The sequence below is a fragment of the Borostomias antarcticus genome, assembly GCF_949987555.1.
Source record: "Borostomias antarcticus genome assembly, chromosome: 5".
Lineage (NCBI taxonomy): Eukaryota > Metazoa > Chordata > Actinopteri > Stomiiformes > Stomiidae > Borostomias > Borostomias antarcticus.
In genome coordinates this window covers 2,649,693-2,672,192 of record NC_140238.1, presented here as the reverse complement: position 1 = coordinate 2,672,192, position 22,500 = coordinate 2,649,693, and the positions used below count along the sequence as shown (strand labels likewise).

At 47.5% G+C, this 22,500-nt stretch overlaps 2 protein-coding genes across 6 annotated transcripts in view; one reads left to right on the top strand and one right to left on the bottom strand.

Annotated features, from left to right (window-relative positions):
- Window positions 1-3,186, top strand: part of LOC311308920 (regulator of G-protein signaling 6-like) — a gene marked incomplete at both ends in the record, with an annotated part of 34,057 nt that extends 30,871 nt beyond the window's left edge. For 2 of the 4 annotated variants that reach the window (XM_084438008.1, XM_084438007.1), the window contains 3 exons: window positions 490-676; window positions 1,242-1,331; window positions 3,136-3,186. In XM_084438008.1, the coding sequence (XP_084294134.1) occupies window positions 490-676; window positions 1,242-1,331; window positions 3,136-3,186 (328 nt within the window). Of the gene's footprint in view, window positions 1-489; window positions 677-1,241; window positions 1,332-1,754; window positions 1,818-3,135 lie in introns of all 4 variants that reach the window. The other 2 variants (XM_084438006.1, XM_084438005.1) reach the window with 2 other exon arrangements.
- A 4,513-nt stretch (window positions 3,187-7,699) lies between these two features.
- The window catches only part of LOC311308723 (zinc finger protein DPF3-like), a gene marked incomplete at its 5' end in the record, with an annotated part of 22,513 nt that continues 7,712 nt past the window's right edge, over window positions 7,700-22,500 (bottom strand). Inside the window, 7 exons of one of the 2 annotated variants that reach the window (XR_014630438.1) lie at window positions 7,700-7,886; window positions 10,877-11,725; window positions 12,452-12,571; window positions 14,394-14,531; window positions 15,789-15,852; window positions 16,548-16,643; window positions 18,710-18,834. Coding sequence is in view for 1 of the 2 variants with exons in the window: in XM_084437740.1 (XP_084293866.1) it covers window positions 11,568-11,725; window positions 12,452-12,571; window positions 14,394-14,531; window positions 15,789-15,852; window positions 16,548-16,643; window positions 18,710-18,834 (701 nt within the window). Of the gene's footprint in view, window positions 7,887-9,673; window positions 11,726-12,451; window positions 12,572-14,393; window positions 14,532-15,788; window positions 15,853-16,547; window positions 16,644-18,709; window positions 18,835-22,500 lie in introns of those variants that run through there. The other variant, XM_084437740.1, reaches the window with a different exon arrangement.

The window sequence follows — 22,500 nt, the reverse complement described above, 5'->3', positions numbered from 1 at the left end:
TGGACGGGACAGTGCACATTGATAAGACACCTCAAGCATGAGTACATGATTAAAAGCATAAAAGTGCCGGATTTAGCACAGGGCTTATTTCCATCCATAAGTAATATTTTATCTTGTATTTTGTACGTAGTGTCAAATGCCTAAGTCAAGTCGATGACTTAGGCGGATAGTGATTTTGGAATATAACAAGCATTCTGATAGGCTGAGGACATGGCCAATAATGCAGGGTGAAGCAGCAGTGTTAGGAGAGTAGAGTTAGGCCGAAATATCAATTTGGCCAAAATAGGACTTAGGCAATTATGCTATGAGGCTAACGATAAGCAACTCTACCATAACTGTTTTAGGCACACAGGCCTCTCTCAGTTCAATTCAGTGAAACAACATGCTTGTTAGATACGTGGCAGGCCCAATCTCGCTGGTCCTCTGTGGGGTCCAATCTCGGTGTTCCTCTATGGGGCCCAATCTCAGTCCTCTGTGCCCCCTGGCCAGGTTCTGGCTGGCCGTCCAGGGCCTGAAGCGGATGCCCCTGCAGGACGTGGCGGCGCGGGCGCAGGAGATCTGGCAGGAGTTCCTGTCCGAGGGAGCCCCCAGCGCCATCAACCTGGACTCCCACAGCTACGAGCGCACCAGCCAGAACCTCAAAGACCCCGGGCGCTACAGCTTTGAGGACGCTCAGGTGAGCGTGCACAGTCTCACACACACACACACACACACACGCACACACACACACACACACAGAGCATCACGTCAACATACATTCAGTCATTCACACAAAAACACATTGTAATCTCCGCCCACACATACCCCCCTCCCCCACACACACACACACACACACACACACACACACCGGAGGCAGAGAGTGGTGTGGATGAATAGAAAGTGAGAGGCGCACCGCGGTGGAGAGTGTGTTCGCCAGGACCTAATGGGGTGAGTAATTCCTCTGAATAGAGCGATGTATTCACCCCGGATTCCTCAGGTTTAAAGAGCGCTGGTTTTGTTTGAGGGCTGCGGCCTCGGAGGGCATTAGTGCTGACAGCTCGCCATTCGCCCGGGCTCGTCTCAGGAGGCTCCGCCCCCCGCGTTAGCACGCTCGGTTTAAAACAAACTCTCCAGTGCCAAGTGTTGCATAACTCCCTCTTTCTCTTTCTCTCTCTGTCGCTTCCTCTCCCACTTGGCTGACACACACACACACAGACACACACACACACACACACACACCAACTCTCTGTCCTCTGTTCCAGGAGCACATCTTCAAGTTGATGAAAAGTGACAGCTATGCACGCTTCCTGCGATCGAGCATCTACCAGGACCTCCTGCTCGCCAGGAAGAAGGTGAGCTCCCCTGCCTTGACTAACCTCTGTTCCCACATCCACCACAGGAAAACAACCACAACAACAACGACAACAACACCAGTATACGTGCTTTCTAAGATAACATACTGCAATCTTGCCCAGATTATTTGGCTGATCAAGCAACAAAACCCAGCTGTGGGAATGAGGCGTATGACAATTAGCACTCACAGCATAATTTTTGGGTGGGCACTGGGCAGCACACTTCAGTACCGCCTCTACGCCCTGCTTTGCTCAGCCACTACTGCCCCCTGCTGGTCTGGCCACTGTAACACAGCCACTGCATACAGCTACCCTAAAAAAAAACGTAACCTTCGCTTTTAGCTTATGTGTCTAATATGACCTTACCCCTTCCCTCACCGTCTTGTCGCCCTGACCCTGACCCCTGACCCTGCCTGAATCAAGCAACAACAGCCAGAGAGCGAGCAGGGTCGGCGCACGTCCCTGGAGAAGTTCACCCGCAGCGTGGTAAGTCACATGGACCCGCGGTAAGTCACTCGCCCCCCCGACGTCACCCGTGTGCTCTGATGAGGTGACAACACCTGACTACACCTGACTACACCTACCTACACCTGACTACACCTGAATACACCTGACTACACCTGAATACACCTGCCTACACCTGCCTACACCTGACTACACCTGACTACACCTGACTACCCCTGACTACACATGACTACCCCTGACTACACATGACTACACCTGAATACACCTGCCTACACCTAACTACACCTGACTACCCCTACCTACACCTGACTACACCTGAATACACCTGCCTACACCTGACTACACCTGCCTGACTACACCTGCCTACACCTGCCTACACCTGACTACACCTGAATACACCTGACTACACCTGACTACACCTTCCTACACCTTCCTACACCTGACTACACCTGACTACACCTGCCTACACATGACTACACCTGACTACACCTGACTACACCTGACTACACCTGAATACACCTGACTACACCTGACTACACCTGACTACACCTGCCTACACATGACTACACCTGACTACCCCTACCTACACCTGACTACACCTGACTACACCTGACTACACCTGACTACACCTGACTACACCTGATTACACCTGATTACACCTGACTACACCTGACTACACATGACTACACCTGACTACACATGACTACACCTGACTACACCTATCTACCCCTGACTACCCCTGACTACACCTGACTACACCTGATTACACTTGATTACACCTGACTACACCTGATTACACCTGATTACACCTGACTACACCTGACTACACCTGATTACACCTGACTACACCTGATTACACCTGACTACACATGACTACACCTGACTACACATGACTACACCTGACTACACCTGCCTACACCTGACTCACTCAGCTCAGTGGCCTTGTGGTTAGAGTGTCCGCCCTGAAACTGGGAGGTCGTGAGTTCGATCCCCGGCCGAGTCATACCAAAGACTATTTAAAAATGGTACCCATTGCCTCCCTGCTTGGCACTCAGCATCAAGGGTTGGAATTGGGGGGTTAGATCACCAAATGATTCCCGAGCGCGGCGCCGCTGCTGCTCACCGCTCCCCCAGGGGATGGGTCAAACGCAGAGAAGTAATTTCACCACCTCTCAGGTCAGGTGTGTGACAATCATTGGGACTTTAACTTGACTACACATGACTACGCCTGACTACACATGACTACACCTGCCGATCCGTCACATTCACTGTAGATCGGACTGGAGATGATAACAGCGTTTTACTCTGTCCAGTGAAGTTGTGCTTTGGGATTTTCCAGGGGAAGTCACTGACTGGCAAGCGTCTGACAGGTCTGATGCAGTCGTCCTGACACAGCCTGGACCGGGGACACCGCCCCCCACGGAGAGGACAAGGGACAGGGCCTGTGTCGAGGCCGGGGCGGGGGCCGGGCCGGGGGCCGGAGGGGGTGCTGCTGGGGTGGGGTGGGCTGCTGTGGAGAGCCACGGCCTGACTGCTCTGGAGGTCACCGCCAGACTGGGAGAGCAGGGCTGGGGGTCGGGGGTCGGGACAGCTCGCTGAACCCCACGGGAACGGGCCCTGGCCCAGAGAGAGACCCCGGCCCACTCACCACATGGCATGCAAGCATACACTAACAGTCCAAGCACACACACACACACACACTAACGTAGGAAGTCACAACTGGACATCACAAGATCTACACAGCCTCTGTCACCACGGCAGCCAGCAATAAGCAGAACAGGAAATACACCCTTGGTTTGGTTATCTTTTTATACATCATTAAGGTCAATGTCATATTCTTTTCCTGGAAAAGATAAAAACACACAATATATGTCATTTTACGGATGTAAACACAAATATTAATCTTTTGACAGCGATTGGGGATATATATTCATAGTTTTCCCATGAATTGTAATAATTGCAGACTGATAGATATGTTATTCATGCTTCATAACATTCCAACATCATGCACAAGGGCTTAATGTAGCAAAAACAATGGATCGTTGTGAGTTTCGTCCAAATTAATTTTGTTGAGAATACATGTTAGTGGTATTTTTTATAGTTACAGAAATCTATGATATCATCAAAATGAGCAATTCAACTACAAATACCGACTATATACTATTGATTTTACCTGTCAGTTTCAACACAAAATGCTCATGAGAAGCATACATGTCCCCTATTCTTACATTTGTCATTTTCAATAGTTATGAAATCAGTTTGTGTGCCTGTGAAGCTTTAAGACCTAGTCCCCCGACACACACACATGGCTATATCAATCCCGTGTCTTGACTCAAAAGCTATTTCAGGTTAATTTCAATTATCATTCACAGCACCGTGTCAGCATCTAGTCAAGCTGATCGGCCGACATCCTAAATGTCAAATAATCTAACCATGTCACACTGCCACCTTAAGTGAGTGAAATTCATTTGACTGCTGGATGACTACTTTGTAATGTTACCACAGTGCCATCTAGTGGACAGCAAATGACATGCACGACCCCTGTGGACCAAGGCCATCACAGGACTGTGTACCATTTCTTTAGATGATGTCAAATCCTGACATTCCCTATCAAAGGGACAGGGATACAAAGCCTTCTTCACAGCCTTTTTTATGTTTCATGCCTACTATCCCATATCATTTTCTCACGTGTGCAACTGTGTGAAGATATAAACTGTTTACCGGAGGGCCAACGGACTGCTTCTTCTTCACTGTCAGAAGCCTGGGACTCACAAGCCTGTCAGTCCCACAGCTCCCTCATGTGGCGATGGGAGCAACTGCCAGACACGATTCCTGTGGCAACTGAGGATACACCATCGAATGAGAGAACTAATTTAACGATTTTAAGAGTATTCTTTTTACTAGAGTTGTTGCAATGCACTGTATAGGTTGGTATTTAAATGATTATCATAAACTGGTAACCTATTGATTATAAGGTAGAGAGATTGCTTCATGTACCGAGTCAATGTTGAAAGAATATTGTCTGCACAAACACAATGCCACTATGTACAGAGTGCATTGTATATATATATACATATATATATATAAATATAAATTGGCTCTATAGATTTCCATTATCTAAGAAGCACATTTTATGGTATGGGCACATTACTATGCATGTAACATATCAGGGCCTTCTAGTTTCTCAATCAGCTGGATGACTATAGCACTCAAAAAGACCCGTGCACAGGATCTCTTCTTCTCTTCAGATGGGCACCAAATAATAAACCATCTGGACCTCTGTCTGCTGTGTCCGCCTCATGTTTGACCCGTTTGGTCTGGTACAGTATCCCTTTGTACAATGTTCCAATCAACTATACATGGAGTTTTGAGTAAATAAGGTTTACAAAGATAGATAGATGATACATGGAGTTTTGAGTAAATAAGGTTTACGTAGATAGATAGATGGATGATAGATTTAATCATTGGACAATAAACATAACCCATCTATAATTCACCCCTAAATCCACATTATTATCTCCAGTTGGAATGATGACAGTAAAGAAACACGATGCAAGAACAGACACGCCCAGGCATCCGGGCAGGGCAAAGAGTCTCCTTCTTTATTTTCTTTCAGAACAATAAAAAATAGTTTAACAAACAAAGGACTTCATTCTCTCCATTTCGGCTTATTTACATCTGAGGATGAAACGAGCGGTCGTGTTCATTTCACCTCTTCTTGGCTCCGCTGTGTCACACTATTGCTGTGTCTTTGACTCGTCCACGAGGTAAACAGGCTATGTACTATTACATAATTGGATGTACTATTACATAATTGGTGACACTTGTTACTATGCAGACATGACCGACATCCATGAAGAGCGTTGTGTTGAATGGAAATGCACGATGCCAGACCCGTTCGTTCTAGGTAAACAACGAAGAGGTCACGAGGTCACAAGGATTCGTGTAGGGCCTACTCTTATCGTAGTGTCGTGGTTGACTCGATGGTTTAAAAAGCATTCATGATTTCAGTCGGTCAAGTTGCTTTAGTTTTTTGAACCATTGAAACTCGACTGTTGATACAAAGACAAGACCGTTGCCCACTACCCACAAAAGTCATTATTTCTTGAAACGGATAAAAAGTCAATGAAATAAAGGTCCCTGAGGGGATGGAGAGTGAGTGAATGTTTTTCTCTCAATCTTGCTATCCCTCTCCTGGTTTAATTGTAATCTTGCCATTCAGGTCCACCACATGCCTGAAGAGGCAATCACAATGTAAAAGGGACTAGTGAGGATACACAGTAGCCTACTACACCAGACATGAGAATCCACGGACGGGTCATGACCCTCAGAATGGATGACTAAGTAAGTTTGATGACTGCATTTTACAAGTTTAGAACATGTTCATATCAAACATCAAACACTTTGCTTTAACCCTTTCTAAATAAACATGTTTTATTTAAACTGTGGGTTTTTGAGCCTCAATATTCATGTCATGGAACATGGCAGTCTTGTTTAGTGGCAGTTACTTCTTTTTAGGACATTGGCATGATGTCCCATTCATTCTTGAAATGTTTGAAGAACACTAAGCAAACATACTAATTCAGCCCTTCTTCCTCAGTGCCCTCCTTTGAAACATACTCATGATCAGACACTTTGTTGACACCTTTTGATACAGTACTTCAAGCACCTTTTACACTTCTTAGAGTAGGCGACCCGCCAGTCACACACTACCGGATTTGACAGCTTCTTCTGGGCTGGGATTCTGTCTCTCTGCATATGTGTACGGTGTGACATGCCATGTGTGTAGTTCCAATTCAGTAGTCTAGAACTGGTCAGGATGCAGTGATCATAGATGTCTCTAAGAGAACTCAAAAGTATTTAAGTCACAGTCTATTTGAAATAGAAATTAAGTCATATGAAGAAGGAGAGGACTGGTGTTATTTCCATTACACTGGATGGGGACACCGAGAGCCATTGGAAGTCGTCGTTATTGCAATGCTTTCTTAAAGCTGGGAGCAAATGACATCCGGCACTCTATCGATGGAACCCAATATACCCTCCTCTGATTGGATATTCACGTCGTCCTGTTTAAAATCATCCAATCACGGAGCCGGACTGAGTGGTTTGGTCCTGCGCTGAGGTGTAGAGGACGGTCGAACGGAGGAGTGTGAGAAGCCTGAGTAGTTGTGGGAGTCGGTATGGTGGACCTGATGGGGTCAGCCCAAACTGAGGACGTCACCTTCATCAGCAGGGGGGGAGACCACTGACCAAACTAATATTCACAACCTCCGGCATCTATCAAACAGCCTGTTCCTAACACAGAAGCAGAGAAACTTTACAATAGAAGAAATTAAAGGGAGCAAAAATGAATGAACTAGTCAGGAAATATCACGAGAGAGAGAGTGAGAGCAGAGAGAGAGAAAGAAAGAGTGAGTGAGTGAGTGAGTGAATGATTGAGAGGAGAAAGCCAGTTGCAGTCCAGAGGTTTTGTTGTGTTAGTGGAGTTCAGCACCATCTCTATGGCAGGGAGCAGAGGTCAAGGTTCAGGGGTCAGGTCCAAGGTCATGGCTGTCAGAGCTGCTTCCCAGTGTGGGTGGCGGGGGGAGGGGGCACAGTGATGAAGACGATGACATCGGGATGTCATGTCGGGTCACTGTGGGCATGATGGGAAGAGCAGAGAGGAGGAGGAGGAGGAGGAAGAGGGCGTGGGGCCACGGGGTCCAAACACACCCGTGGGGATTCACACACACACTCACACACACACACACACACACACACACACACACACACACACACACACACACACACACACACACCCATCCCTGGCCGGCACTGATACTGCCTAGCTGCGGCACAGGGCAGGACAGATGAAATGAATGCACATCTACTCCCATTTCAAATGTTCCGTCTGCGATGGTCGATATGGATTCCGTGGGGGAACAATTGCTTGTAAAACAGTGGGGGTCTGAACCGGGGGGTGGGGTGGCGGGGGGGGGGGGGGGGTTGGGGTGGTATGTGGCTCTGGTGGATGGATGGGTAGTCCGCGTGCTGGCAGGCCGCCCAGGTTCCGCGGGTCCAGGGCCCTCTGGGTCTTCTGGTTCTGTGCTCCTGCAGACAACGAGCAAGCAGCTCAAACCTCCACAATCCACTTGTTTTTAAAAACATCGGTTGGAACTCTGTCGACGACCAGGGAGATAAACATGTCTGAACAACAATTATCCTCTATGTTCATTCAGGAAAAGCTTGCACCGCTGAAATCACAACACCTTGTGGTTTGTCGCTGGGGTTTAAATGATATCCCCCGAGCACAAGAGTATTTTCTGTTCGGTGAGTATTTTGTCAATAGGAAAGACAAAGCAAGGATTATTGTGATTTCTTAGACCCAAAATATGCTGTTGGTTTGATCACCTGACTGCGTTCAAACAGTAATTGATTTACCTGGTCTTACTTTGGAACAATGGCCACTTATGCTATGATACACAGGCAATGTACTGTACATGATACAAAGGCCTGTTTGTGTGTGTGTGTGTGTGTGTGTGTGTGTGTGTGTGTGTGCACATATGTTATTCACGTCGTCTTTGGAGGAACGTAGAGCTGTACCTGTTTTTGTTTGTCTTTCTCTTGCTTCTGTTCTCTTCTGTTGCGTATGTTGGTTGTTATGTGTCTTTTGAATAGTGTCTTATAAGCCCATATGGGCTGGGCTTTTTTGAAGCATGACACTAATAAAATATATCAATCAGTCAAAATGTATTGTATGAAGAGTATTTTCAACAGAAAGGATTGGCAGTAGTACGATAGCGCAGGGTGAGTCCTTATGTTTTTGGTGGCGTGCGTGTGTGTGTGCATTTGTTAGTAGGATTATGCAAAAACTATTGGACCGATTTTCACGAAACTAAACAAAATTTTGGAACGGATCCGAATCACGGGTCGGGTCCATGGGCCGCTCAAACACAGCCGGACTGCCCATTCACTTCCATTCATTTTTCGGACTTTGACTACGCAAAAACTATCAAACCGATTTTAATGAAACTCAGTGAAGGGGTCACCTTAACCCATTAAATGTTGGAACAGATCCGAATTACGGGCCAGATCCACGAATGAAAACAAAACTTAGAACGAAGCCAGCTCCCTGTGTGGGGTGATAGAGACATGGGGTTTGGACTGGGGTGTGCGGGGGGGGAGCCCAGAATGCACCACACTGCCCTCCGCTGGCTGTGACCCAAGGAAGGGGGGGGGGGCAGAGCCGGGTAAATAAAGCCACCCATTCACCTCCAGTCATTTTTTGGACTAGGATTACACCAAATGAAAACAAACATTAGAATGAAGCCAGGTCCCTGTGTGAGGGTGCTGGAGATGGTTTCGGGTCAGAACCGCACCACGGCAAAGCCGTGACCCTGTTACTCCCAGGACAGTCCATACCCGCACCACGCTTTTGACCTGACTGGTTTTACAGAAAACTGAAATGAGACTTGTTTGTTATTTGTTTTAAATAAATGAAGCAAACAATTAAGAAAACAAAAAGGCCAGTTATTAAAGGACTGAAACTTTTGTATTAGACGGAAATAGCCTGCACATGTGTGTCACAGAGGCCGCACCCTCAAATCATTTCCTAATTCAATTTTTCCCCATCAAATGATTTCCTAATTTAATTTTTCCCCGTAATAACGTAATGTAAAACAGACAGATGTCTACGTCCACAAATTAGATTGGCTAGTTCCAGTGTTTGTTGTGTCAGAACATATCGGCATATAGCCTACTATGACTCATGGCAGTGGCCTACCATAAAATCCCCCAAATCAGGGGCTTTCACCGATATCGAATATCTAATATTATCCAATAATATTCTACGTAAGCGAATAAACAACTGACAAGCACACATGTTTTTGCTTCTGGCAAAGGAAGTCTATTTCCAGAGTCTGTTGTAAAGTAGAATTAAACTTTTTACAAAGGGACAGGGAAATAGGCCTAAAGGAAAGAACTGTGAGTGAGATTTTATGAGCACAAACTTTATTAGGACTCTGCAACAGACCGTGAAATTGCTGGACAGTCAGAAATAGTGCAATAGCTGTGAGAATTATATTGCAGAAATAACCACCAAGGGAAACTGCTGGGCTCGTTCTCATAACTCTAGTGATGTGTCATCCAAATTATATTTTATATTTTCACATTTTCTACCTGGCAGGATGTGCTATTAATTAAGTACAATATAATGGGTGGTAGGTCATCCTGAGGAGATAGGCCAACTTTTCAGAGCGCCTGTATTTGGAGAGGATGGCAGGCACTATCTGAGAGGACATTTAATAATCTTTATTGTGCACTAATTATGTAATTTGTGCAGGTAGGGTAGATATATATGCACTACAGTATATTGCAACTTACCTTTTTAAAAGTATAATTTTGTTCTAATCAGGCTAAAACTATAACGGGATGAACGGAGCGCATCGCAGAAGGACACCTTATGATGGGTTCAGACCGCCCTTAAGAAAGTATACCTTAAAGGGATATTCTGGAATTTTTGAAGTAGGGCCTAATTTTTCGACTTACCTATTATGTTTTTGACTGATGGAGATCATTTTCAGTTAATTCCATGCTGGAACTAGTTTTGAGTCATTCCAATTTCCACTGGTGGCTAATGCTAGTGCAACACAATTAAGTCACGTTAGCCCCTGCTGGCTGTGACCTGAGGGGGACACCACAGAGCCGGCCAAAATACAGCCCCCCATTCACCTCCAGTCATTTACCTCCGACCCCTGTGAATCACAAGCCCCCTGAACACGGCCCGGATGGCCCATTCACCTCCATTCACCTCCATTTGATTTTGGGCTAGGATCACTCAAAAACTAGCAGACCGCTTTTCATGAAACTCGGTGGAGGGGTGTAGCATGGGCCAATTTAGAACCCATTCAATTTTGGTGTGCACAGGGTCATGAAATGCATTCAGGGGCGGAGGTCTGTGCTCTCTTGAGCACCAATTCGAGTTTTCAATATGTTTTTACAGTGCACTGCGTTACTCTAGCTGCTCACCCCTCAGTCGACCACACTGAATGTACCTGTTGGACTGTACGTTGCCACAAACATACGCATCAAGAAATGCTCACCTTTCAGCTAACCAACGCTGCACCTCTGGGATAACTTGATAGGGCTCCTCCTCCTCTCCATCCACACAACGATCTCTCCATCTTCTCTTTCATGCCTTGCTTCCTTTCTTCAATTTTCCATCCTTCATTTCACATTGTTTTAATCCAGAGGCCGATCTCCTCCCTCTCCACCCATCGCTGGGTCCAGTGACGTCAACAAGCTGAGGGATGGGTTGGTGTTGACATTCATTCCTCTTCCAAACTCAAGTTTAACATTTCAGTCAGAATTTTAGATAAATTATTGGTTGATTGGCAAATCATCCAAAAATGAGCAAGAAAAACATATCCACATATTCCAGTGTTTTTTTTTTTAGTTTGTTTGTTCATAGCGATAGCATTTTTTGACTCTCTGCTCCAGTGGATTTTTTTGTTGTTGAAATAAAACAATTTCTTCTGTTTCACATGGAGCGCAAGTCACCTGTCAAGAAACACTGTCAGTCGCTCGTTGCCTTTAAAGTTAATATATAAAAACATGTTCATAAATTATTCAACAATGTTCAGTAGATAAAATAACACTTGCAGTTCAGTCCTGAAATCATGATCTTTTGTGCTTTTCACAAAAAAAAGAAAAACAAATTGAAAAAGAAGCAGCAGACTTTTGCCAGAGGTTATTCCATATTAAAAATAGTCCATGAATCTAGAAAGTTCTCCTCTATCTGTGTCTGTTGGACAGGCCGTTGCCGTTTGATGAAGGCTCCTCCAGCTCGTCCTCCTCGAAGCCGTGGAACGTGGAGGTGTCGCTCTCCGAGGTGGTCCCGAACAGCTCCTCCGCCCCCACGAACGGCCGCTCCTCCTTCTCCGGGACTCCCGCTGGCACACAGGAAGGACATGTTAGCATGGCGCCACAGACGGGATAGGACCGGACGGGCACAGACAGCCAAGATCCCCCCCAGGTCCGGGAACGCCTGCTGTGCCCCCTGTCACCATGTAGGGCCTCCCGTGCGCTGCTGAGACATCGTTTTGCGTTGGAGAACACTGATATCTAGAGTGGTGTTGTGGTTTGGAAGCAGCAGGCTGAGGTGTGCAGGGACCGGGCTGAGGGGTGGGGGGACCAGGCTGAGGTGTGGGGGGACCAGGCTGAGGGGTGTCAGGGGACCAGGCTGAGGGGTGGGGGGACCAGGCTGAGGGGTGGGGGGACCAGGCTGAGGTGTGGGGGGACCAGGCTGAGGGGTGTCAGGGGACCAGGCTGAGGGGACCAGGCTGAGGGGTGGGGGGACCAGGCTGAGGGGTGGGGGGACCAGGCTGAGGGGTGGGGGGACCAGGCTGAGGGGTGGGGGGACCAGGCTGAGGGGTGGGGGGACCAGGCTGAGGGGTGGGGGGGGTGGGGGGACCAGGCTGAGGGGTGGGGGGACCAGGCTGAGGGGTGGGGGGACCAGGCTGAGGGGTGGGGGGGGTGGGGGGACCAGGCTGAGGGGTGGGGGGACCAGGCTGAGGGGACCAGGCTGAGGGGACCAGGCTGAGGGGCGGGGGACCAGGCTGAGGGGTGCAGGGACACGGTCTGGGATGCTAGCTAGCTAGCTAGCAGGGTGTACTCACCGGGGCGCCGGCATGTCGCGCACGGGCCTCGCTCACCGGTTCGGCCCGCTTTCCTGCTGGAACCGCGACAGTTACAGTAGCTGTTATTGGGGATGGCGGCGCCGCCCGGACCCTTCTGACCTGCGGGGGGAGAGGTGGGGGTGGGGGGGGGGGGGACCGACACCGTCACATTAAACGGATACCGTGCTAAACCCGAGCCCTGAACTACACATGAAAACGGCGGTCATCGTTTGAAATGCCTCTCAGATATGCTGCACGTTGACCACAAGAGGTTTGATTTGATTTATTTATTGATTGTTTATTATTTATTATCAATCAGCTACCCCGCACAAAGACGGGCGCTGTTCTGCCTGAGGTCAAACCACAAATTGCTTACCATTTGATTATTCAAATAAACAGAAATACATTCACACACATACAATAATACAAAGACAAAACAAAAAGGGATAGCAGATCAATGCTTCACTTAAGTTGTCCATTATCAAGTTCTGTGTCAGAGGACAGTCCAAGGGGGCAAGGACAGGCTGTCCATCCCCACCAACGGGAGCCAGAGATCCGCCACTCCCAGCCCACACAACGAGGGCCAGATGGAAGATGAGTCAGTGACTGTGGCAGCCATGCTCTGAACATGCCCTGCCACAGCGACAGAGAGCGCCAGAGTCAACAGGGCTGAGAAGTCCACCTGTCCCTCCCCTAGAGCTCCCTCAGCTCATACAGCTCACATCAGCGCTTTAACAAAGTTACAAAATGAGAGAACAAAGGTAAAGCCACGACTAATTAAAAGAAAAACAGAAACGTCATGTAACACCTTGTGTAAACCGATATAGTTTCAATTTCTTTTTAAAGTCGCACTGAAATGAAAAAAGCATCCTGTCCCATTTTGGTTCACATAATTGGTCGTACTGTTCACCTATTCAACGCTGTATGCCAAAAAAATTACCAAATTCTACTTTTTTTGTAATCTTATATCAAAGTATATAATTTCTTACTTCCTGGAAAACGGTAGGTCACATGCAATGTGCAGGTACCTTCGATTTTAGGCCAATAATCACACAACATCCACCCGTCTATCAACGCTATCCTTCTATCGAATCTGTCTAAAGTTCTTAAAACCCGTCCACTTGTCAATGTTCCAATCAAACTCTCTAAATGCATGTCCCACCCTCATAGCTTGTTTGCGTCGGAAATACGTCAAACTACGGAAGTTAGATAATCTCAAACGTCCGTTTCTGTGCGACTTCAAAGACCACAACACTAGTTTCAAGAACCAAAAACCTTGGCAAGGAATTCCAAGCTCCCATAGCTCTATAATGCAGGGTTCTCCGTTCTGCCCCTGTTCTACAACCAGGCAGCAGAAACCTCATCTCAGATGACTGATGGGTAGAGTAGTAGTGTTCCTCACAAGAAAACATTAAGTTAATATACAGAGTCACAGGACCTTTTGTCATAATAATATTTCTAATGGAGTTTACTAGAGATCAGTGCAACCTACTTTTGACAAATAACAAGTTCAACATATTATGCATATTACTTACTCTTGTTCTGTAGGAGCAGTTGAGCACTATACCAGCTGCTTTGTTTTGAGCTACCTGTAGCCTGTGTAGATTCATTTCTGATGTGTTGGACCGAATCACTGTGCAGTAATCAAGCTGCGATAGTACTAAGGCTTGTACTAATTGTTTAGTCAGGGAGCCTGGCACATATTTCCTACAAAATCTAATAGCAGCCATCCCTTTGCCCATTCTCTTCAACATTTCATCTAAATGATTTGTACAAGATATTCTATTGTCAATCATAACACGCAGTAATTTCACTTCTGTCATCTGTTCAATTTCTTTATCGTCTATTTTTAACTGCAGTTTTGGTGCCACTCTTCCTGCATGTTTAGAACTAATTACTATAACGACCAGCGGCGAGAGCTCAAACTCAAAAAGTCTCTTACGTTTGTGTCGGTCGGAGCGCTGTGCGGAGGGGGCCTGGGAGGCCTCGGGGGCCCTCTCTCCCGCTCGGCTCTCGTCCAGGTGGGAGTGGGTGTAGTGGTAGCTGAGTCCCGTGCGGTTCCGGTAGCGCTTCCCGCAGACTGGAACACACAAAGCACACGCGGCACGCGCTCAGTCGATCCCGCTCCCGAGAACGGCGTGGAACGCTCCGTGGCAGGTATGAATCACGCATAGACAGGGGGGAGAGCCCAGCTCTGTGGGATCTCTAGGCAGAATTATGTATAAACTGTTCATTTCAACAACAAAAAAAGACCCTTGCAGCCCAATGTCCCTTCACTGCACTCAGAGACTAATATCTGTGTCAACAGCGCCTCAGACACCCACCCCATCACTAGGGGACCTGGGGTCGGGACTGTTATTGTGCTAACGCCACAATGTGGTAACGTACCATTTACAGGTCTATAGAAGAAATACTGGACCATCGGTTGAGGCTAAACAAAGTATGTCATGAGAATACCAAGAAGTGGAGTTAAGTCAACAGACTGATAGCATCCAATGGAGGTGGCTTATCTGTTTCAGGGTCTAAAGAGTAAGGAATACTAATACAAAGGCCTGGTTAGCCAGTACGTTACAGTAGCGTAGCCCCATATGCCAGAGTGGTGAGAGAGAAATGTGTGTTAAAACACCAAAATTCACTATTAAAACATGTGATGGAGAAGCATGAATATTATTGTACCAAAGCCACTAGGGGGAATGAAATAGGTCCGAACCACTCCAAACTTCCTAAGCTACCAGCAAAGAAAGGCAACAAGTCCAGATACCTGAGGCCGAGGATTTTGAGTTATGCTTTTGTTTGTATCTGTCTGAAACAGAGAAAACAGAGCAAAACAAAAGAAAAGAAACAGAAAAAAGAAAGAAAAAAAGCAAAGGAAACAGCATGAGTATGAGTCACTCAGAACGAGTCACCACAACAACAGAGCCCCCAGTACCCCCATAGCCCCCCCTCCCCCTTCCCTCCCCCGGGGGTTTCAACATGCAGGCCGCATGCCAGGACTACCTGAGACGACAGTGACAACACTTCGTCTCCCGCCTCGTCTCTCCCCTCTGCTTAAGAATCATCCGGAGACACGACCAACTTTTCTAACGCTCCGAGGGGGATCTGAGCGAACACAATGTGCTACGGAAGGTGCTTTTTTTTTTTTAGGGTTGCTTTTCATTCGAATACCGTAGTCTTTCACTTGAGGTGAACGGTTTTGTCTAGGAGACAAACGTCTATAGTCACTGGGCGGTTGCGTAACGCACCTTGTGATTCAATATGAGAGAGTGAGAGACTTTGTTTGCGGGGAGGGGGGTGTGGGGGGGGGGGGGGGGGGGGGGTGTGGGTGACGTGTACTTACTGTCGCAGATGTATGGCTTGTCCTGGTCGTCCACCTCGGTCCTTCTGCGGCCAGTCCCCCGACCCTGTGGAGACAACACGTCACCATGGTCACCATGGTCTTACACATGTGGAACTGTTCCTTTTTCACTATGGGAGACCTTTAAGGCGCTGCACTCCACACAAACATTGCAGTTTGTAAATTGACCTTATCATACAATGCAAAACTGATAAAAAAAAGGGCTTGTATTAAAATAAGCTGAAGAACTTGTGGAACCAAAACACCAACCATACAAAAAAAAACATCCGAGGCACCAATAATTAATTCTTGATTGTATTTCATTTGCCGGAAAGGGTTAACATAATATGGAGGAAAAGGGATAGTGTTCTGTATTTACATTCTACACAATGAGACCAGAATCAAATTTCACTTGCAAAGAGAGCAGCCAACGAAAGATAATCAAATTCCAACGGGAGTGTGCAACCGACAGGAAAAGCTGGATAGATGCTCGTTTACATCTGCTAGAGGACAGAGCTGTGTTCCCTTAGTCAGTTGGCAGGAATAATATATCTTTATACAATAAACAATTCACCCAAGTAATGCCTGAAACAAATTCTCCAGCACAGAGAGAGATCCAAGGGTGAGAAGAGGTGGTCACAGCGCAGATACACAGACGATAATTCACTACTTGTGCGTCTGTGAATGAGGAATGAACTCGGTACAGTAAACATTGGCGTTAGCGGTGCGCTCGTGTGCACCGAGCCGTTGCTGGTCACTTACTCTGCCTTTTCCTCTGTGTCTCCTTTTGGGAGTGTCCACCTCGTAGTCGTCGTCATCGTGGAAGGCGTCTTCCGCTGCGTCGGCCTCAAGGACCCTCTACGGTGGAAGAATAATAATAATACATGATTTTCTTCATTCGAATGAGGGATTTTTTATTATATAGTTTTATTATATATTGTTGATCGAAACGTCATTTAATAAATTGGGAACAATTTTTTAAAAGAGTTGCGAGCCTCTTTTTCATGTTTTGATTTCTGTTCCACGGTGAGGCTCTGCACCTAAGAAGTGAATGTGCATGAAACTATGTAAATTACTTATTATATGTAAATTTCTTATTATATCCTTTGATTGGAGCTGAAATTGACCATGAAAACACTTGTGTAAAGCTGCCAGTAAAAAAACAAAACAGTTGCAAGTTCGCAATAGTGCACGTGCAGCCAGATGGTCTGCGCACGTGCAGCCAGACTACATTCTTGTGGACTGATCGACTAACCGACCAACCGACGGAGCAAACTCAGCTCTCAACTGGTGTTTTATGGCGTCTTTGAGAGGTTTTCCCTCTCGTCTAAAAGTAGCACACCTGACTCTACTTATCACCTACCAGGACTTGTCTTAATCAGTAGATAAGGTATGTTGCAGACCAAATTTTTGTGGACATTTTTGTGGACAAACCGACCGACCAATCGATCGACCAACATTGCGAGCTACAGAGCTGCTGGTCTCAGCTAAAAACGACTAACGGGGCGTTCACACGCTTGCGTTTGATGCGTCAACATTGACGGATGCCTATTTTCCTCCTGTCGCTTGCGTTGACAGGCGTTCGTTCTTTAACTGTCTTGAGTTGGGAATATAGACAAATGACGTAACAGAACAGGAAATTGAACGGTTTCAGTTAGGACAGCAAGCGTGCGATGTTGCGTTCTGTTGCTCGCGTCGCAAGCAGTTAGGACACGGTGTTAGAGGAACTATTTTGCTCGGCGGAATTGAGGGAATGATGCTTCGTTTTGAATAAATGTTCATATTTTATATTGCTGTGTGTTTATTTTCCACCAATAGATGTAGTAACCATCCTAGGCGATTGATTGTTATTGCGTGATGGACGGACGGCCCTGGCTTTTGTTGGCTTTGCGTGTCAGAGGCAAATAGTGTAGACTACTCGGCCAAAACAAGGAAGCATTAAAGGATACATTTGCAGACAGAGCTCAAAAAAATATTTTCTCCAACAAATATCTTAGTTAATACAAGTTTGATTGATCTAGGAAAAGAGTTTTGTGTTTATTTGTGTTATGTATGATATTTATTCCGCTTGGCGATCGCTCTAGCATAGCGGAAGGAGGGAAACCTTGAGGTTAGGACATAACAATAGAAAACAAAGCAATGGAACGCATTTTGTCGCCGACGCTCGCTCGCGTCGCGTGTAGTTAGGACACAAAACAAACAACAAAAAGGTTGCCAAGCAACAAATTAAAAAACACAATAATAGGCCTACAATGCATTGGATCAAATGGGAGGCACATTAATACTGACAATGATATGCGGTCCCAGGTGTGTGTTACAAAGTATTTTAACACGGCTTCCAGCCAATCAGAATCAAGAACCAGAACTAACCGTTGTATAACAGTTTATTAGCAATAAACCTCTCCAATACAAGGAATAATCCAAACAAAATGCCCCCCACCCCAACACACACATTTTCAGCTGTAACCAGCTGCTCTATAGCTTGCTGTCGGTTGGTCAACAAAGCTTTTCCAGGATAACTCAAAGTCCTTGACCAAAAAATATTCTAAATTTGCAGGCTGCAACTAGAGACAATTGGGAACTACGCCAGAAAGAACTACCATGATTCGTCCATAGGTGGCGCTATATTAACCGATTCAAAACGCACATTTCAAAATGCTGGTATGTACTGTACACTCCAGTTGACGAAAATGTATAAAACTTGTCTTTCCTCATAAGGAACATATTTGCCTTCTTTTAGCAGATCTGCACGATTCACGTAGGTCACATTTTAGAACTCCGGATTAATCTGGAAATATCCCATCCCTAGAACTCCGGATTAATCTGGAAAATCCCATCCCTAAAGCTCAGCGCTAACCCTAGACCAGAGGAGCAGTGCCTCTCCCTCTAAAGCTTTGGAGAAGAGCTCAATCTCCAGTTCTCACCTGGATCTCCAGAAGGCTTTCTTCATCCTTTGAGTTGTTCCTCTTGTCCAGACCTTCCCCTCGTAGCAGGGCCTCCAGTGTGGTGCTCTGGTTGGGCAGAGAATCCTTGGACATGAGACCCCCATCTGGAAGACAAACCGCAATGGAATAATTAACACAGTTAACCAACATCACTTCAGTATAATATTATTGTTATTGTTATGTTATTATTGTTGTTGTTATGTTATAATAACATTATTGTTATTGTTATGTTATAATTGTTAGGCTATAATATTATTGTTCTTGTTATGTTATTATAATTTATTCAATATTATCCCAGAGAAGACAGGGTGGAACTCGGATGGTCGACGACTCCGAAGGTCAAGAGAAACAAACCATCAAAAAAAAAGCCATTTTTAACAGTTCCACTTTAAGATTTCCAGGCACCTCAATAATGGAAGTCGGTATTGACACACTGCAGCCTTGTCTTTCCACAAACACTGTTGAGCAACGCGGCGTTAAAGAGACATGCTAGTTATTATTGATAGGCTTGGTATTTAGAGCATGCTAATGCTAACAGGGAGCCGGCCACTCCCTTGGTTTAGACACAGCAATGCTAAGCTGCCGCTAACTAAACACCATAATCTGAGCGTGCCGCTGACTGTCGGAAGTCCACATCCTGGGTATCTGTGAGATAAGATTAATCTGGCGTTTGAGCGAACTACCCCTTTACTGTAAACACTCGATTGACTCGGCTCCCCTCGGTGCTGAGCCGAGTGGCGAAACAAACGCGGTTGTTTGCAGGAGACCGCAAAGAGAACAAAGGCTGAGAGTCAGTCACTTCTGGAGACTTTTTTTTATTTCATGTAGGCTCTCTCTCTCTCTCTCACTCCCCCCCCTCTCTATCTCTCTCTCTCACTCTCACTCCCCCCCCTCTCTATCTCCCCCTCTCTCTCACTCTCCCCCTCTCTATCTATCTCTCTCTCTCTTTCTCTCTCTCTCTCTCTCTCTCCACCGCAGATCGAGTGGCTCCTACTCGTCCAGTAGGCTTGTGGCGTCTGAAAAGAGGCCCGACTTCAAAGCATCAACTCAAGCTTATTATCAGAGCTGCACAGGCTCTCTTCTCCCTCAGTACGAGCACTGAAATGTCTGTCTGTCTGTCTGTCTGTCTCTATCTCTCTCTCTCTCTCTCTCACTCCCCCCCCCCTCTCTATCTCCCCCTCTCTCTCTCTCTCTCACTCTCACCCCCCCCCTCTCTATCTCCCCCTCTCTCTCCCTCTCTCTCTCTCTCACTCTCACTCCCCCCCCTCTCTCTCTCCCTCTCTCACTCTCACTCCCCCCCTCTCTCTATCTCTCTCTCTCTCTCACTCTCTCTCTCTCACTCTCACTTCCCCCCCTCTCTCTCTATCTCTCTCACTCTCACTCCCCCCCCCTTTCTCTATCTATATCTCCCCCTCTCTCTATCTCCCCCCCTCTCTCTCTCTCTCTCTACCGGCTGTGAGTGGTTGGTGAGGCGAGAGATCTCACGGGCAGCCGCGCAAACAGGAAGAGAGGGGCGAGGTGCGGCCAGGTTGCGCTGGCGTACCGCTTCGCAGAGAGGGGCTTGCACACGCGGCCGCCCCTCGCCATTGTGTCTGTACGCGTTGACTTTCAACTCTCCGCGACTAGACAGACCCCCCCCCCCCCACCAGCTACCCACCCACCCCCTCCCACCGCCCCCCCCCCCCTCCCACCGGCCCCCCCTGGGAGCTGAGGGGCTAAAAATAGCAGCTGGTGGCAGCCTGCAGCAGGGAGCTGATTCTGCATGCAGCCCCAGTCTCTCTACCTCTCTACCGTCAACCAGTCAGTCAGTCAACCAGCCAGTCAGTCATCCAGCCAGTCAGCCAGTCAGCCAGTCAGCCAGTCAGTCAACCAGCCAGTCAGTCAACCAGCCAGTCAGCCAGTCAGCCAGTCAGTCAGCCAGTCAGTCAACCAGCCAGTCAGTCAGTCAACCAGTCAGCCAGTCAACCAGTCAGCCAGTCAACCAGTCAGCCAGTCAGTCAACCAGTCAGCCAGTCAACCAGTCAACCAGTCAACCAGTCAACCAGTCAGTCAGCCAGTCAGTCAGCCAGCCAGTCAACCAGTCAGTCAACCAGCCAGTCAACCAGTCAGCCAGCCAGTCAACCAGTCAGTCAGTCAGTCAGTCAGTCAGTCAGTCAGTCAGTCAGTCAGTCATCCAGCCAGTCAGCCAGTCAGCCAGTCAGCCAGTCAGTCAACCAGCCAGTCAGTCAACCAGCCAGTCAGCCAGTCAGCCAGTCAGTCAGCCAGTCAGTCAACCAGCCAGTCAGTCAGTCAACCAGTCAGCCAGTCAACCAGTCAGCCAGTCAACCAGTCAGCCAGTCAGTCAACCAGTCAGTCAGCCAGTCAACCAGTCAGTCAGCCAGCCAGTCAACCAGTCAGCCAGCCAGTCAACCAGTCAGTCAGCCAACCAGCCAGTCAGCCAGTCAGTCAACCAGTCAGTCAACCAGTCAGTCAACCAGCCAGTCAGCCAGTCAGTCAACCAATCAGTCAACCAGTCAGTCAACCAGCCAGTCAGTCAGCCAGTCAGTCAGCCAGTCAACCAGTCAACCAGTCAGCCAGCCAGTCAACAAGTCAGTCAGCCAGTCAACCAGTCAACCAGTCAACCAGTCAGATAACCAGTCAACCAGTCAGTCAACCAGTCAACCAGTCAGTCAACCAGTCAACCAGTCAGCCAGTCAGCCAGTCAGCCAGCCAGTCAGCCAGCCAGTCAGCCAGTCAGCCAGTCAACCAGCCAGCCAGTCAACCAGCCAGTCAGCCAGTCAGCCAGTCAGCCAGTCAACCAGCCAGCCAGTCAACCAGCCAGTCAGCCAGTCAGCCAGTCAGCCAGTCAACTAGACAATCAGCCAGCCAGTTAGTCAGCCAGTCAGTCAGCCAGTCAACCAGCCAATCAGCCAGCCAGCCAGCCAGCCAGTCAACCAGTCAGTCAGCAGTAGCTCTCTCTGGCTGCTCCCTGTGTTATCTGCCTCTGCCCAGCTACAGGGTTCTTCTGCCCAGGCCTGTCCTGGCCGAGTCTCTGCTGGGAAGATCTGCTGCTGAGAGAGGCTGGCGGGCCGGGGGCCGGGTCAGCAGAGAGCGAGGGCTCGGGGAAAACAATGGGGCTACGCTATAGGACGAGGCTGAGACAAAGGCTGGGTTTCATTCGCTCGCTACGTCTCCCTCTACGTCTCTCTCTACATCTCTCTCTACCTCTCTGTCTCTCTCTCTACATCTCTCTCTCTCTCTCTCTCTCTCTCTCTCTCTCTACATCTCTCTCTCTCTCTACATCTCTCTCTACCTCTCTGTCTCTCTCTCTCTCTCTCTCTACATCTCTCTCTCTCTCTCTACATCTCTCTCTCTCTCTCTCTCTCTCTACATCTCTCTCTCTCTCTCTCTCTCTCTCTCTACATCTCTCTCTCTCCCTCTCTCTCTCTCTCCCTCTCTCTTTCCCTTTCATTCCCCAGATCACAAACATTCCTCACAAACAGACCAGTGATTACAGGATGAGTACGACCATAAGAGCAACGCACAACTGTTTCATGTCTTCATTAATCGGGGTTAGGATGGCTTTTGGGAAGAAACCCCAGAGAGAGAGAGAGAGGTAGAACGAGAGAGAGAGGAATAGACAAAGAGAGAGAGAGGTAGAACAAAAAAGAGGAACAGACAGAGAGAGAGGTAGGACGAGAGAGGGAGGAACAGACAAAGAGAAAGAGAGAGAGAGGTAGAATGAGAGAGAGGAGAAGAGACTACAGAGAGAGAGAGAGTTAGAATGAGAG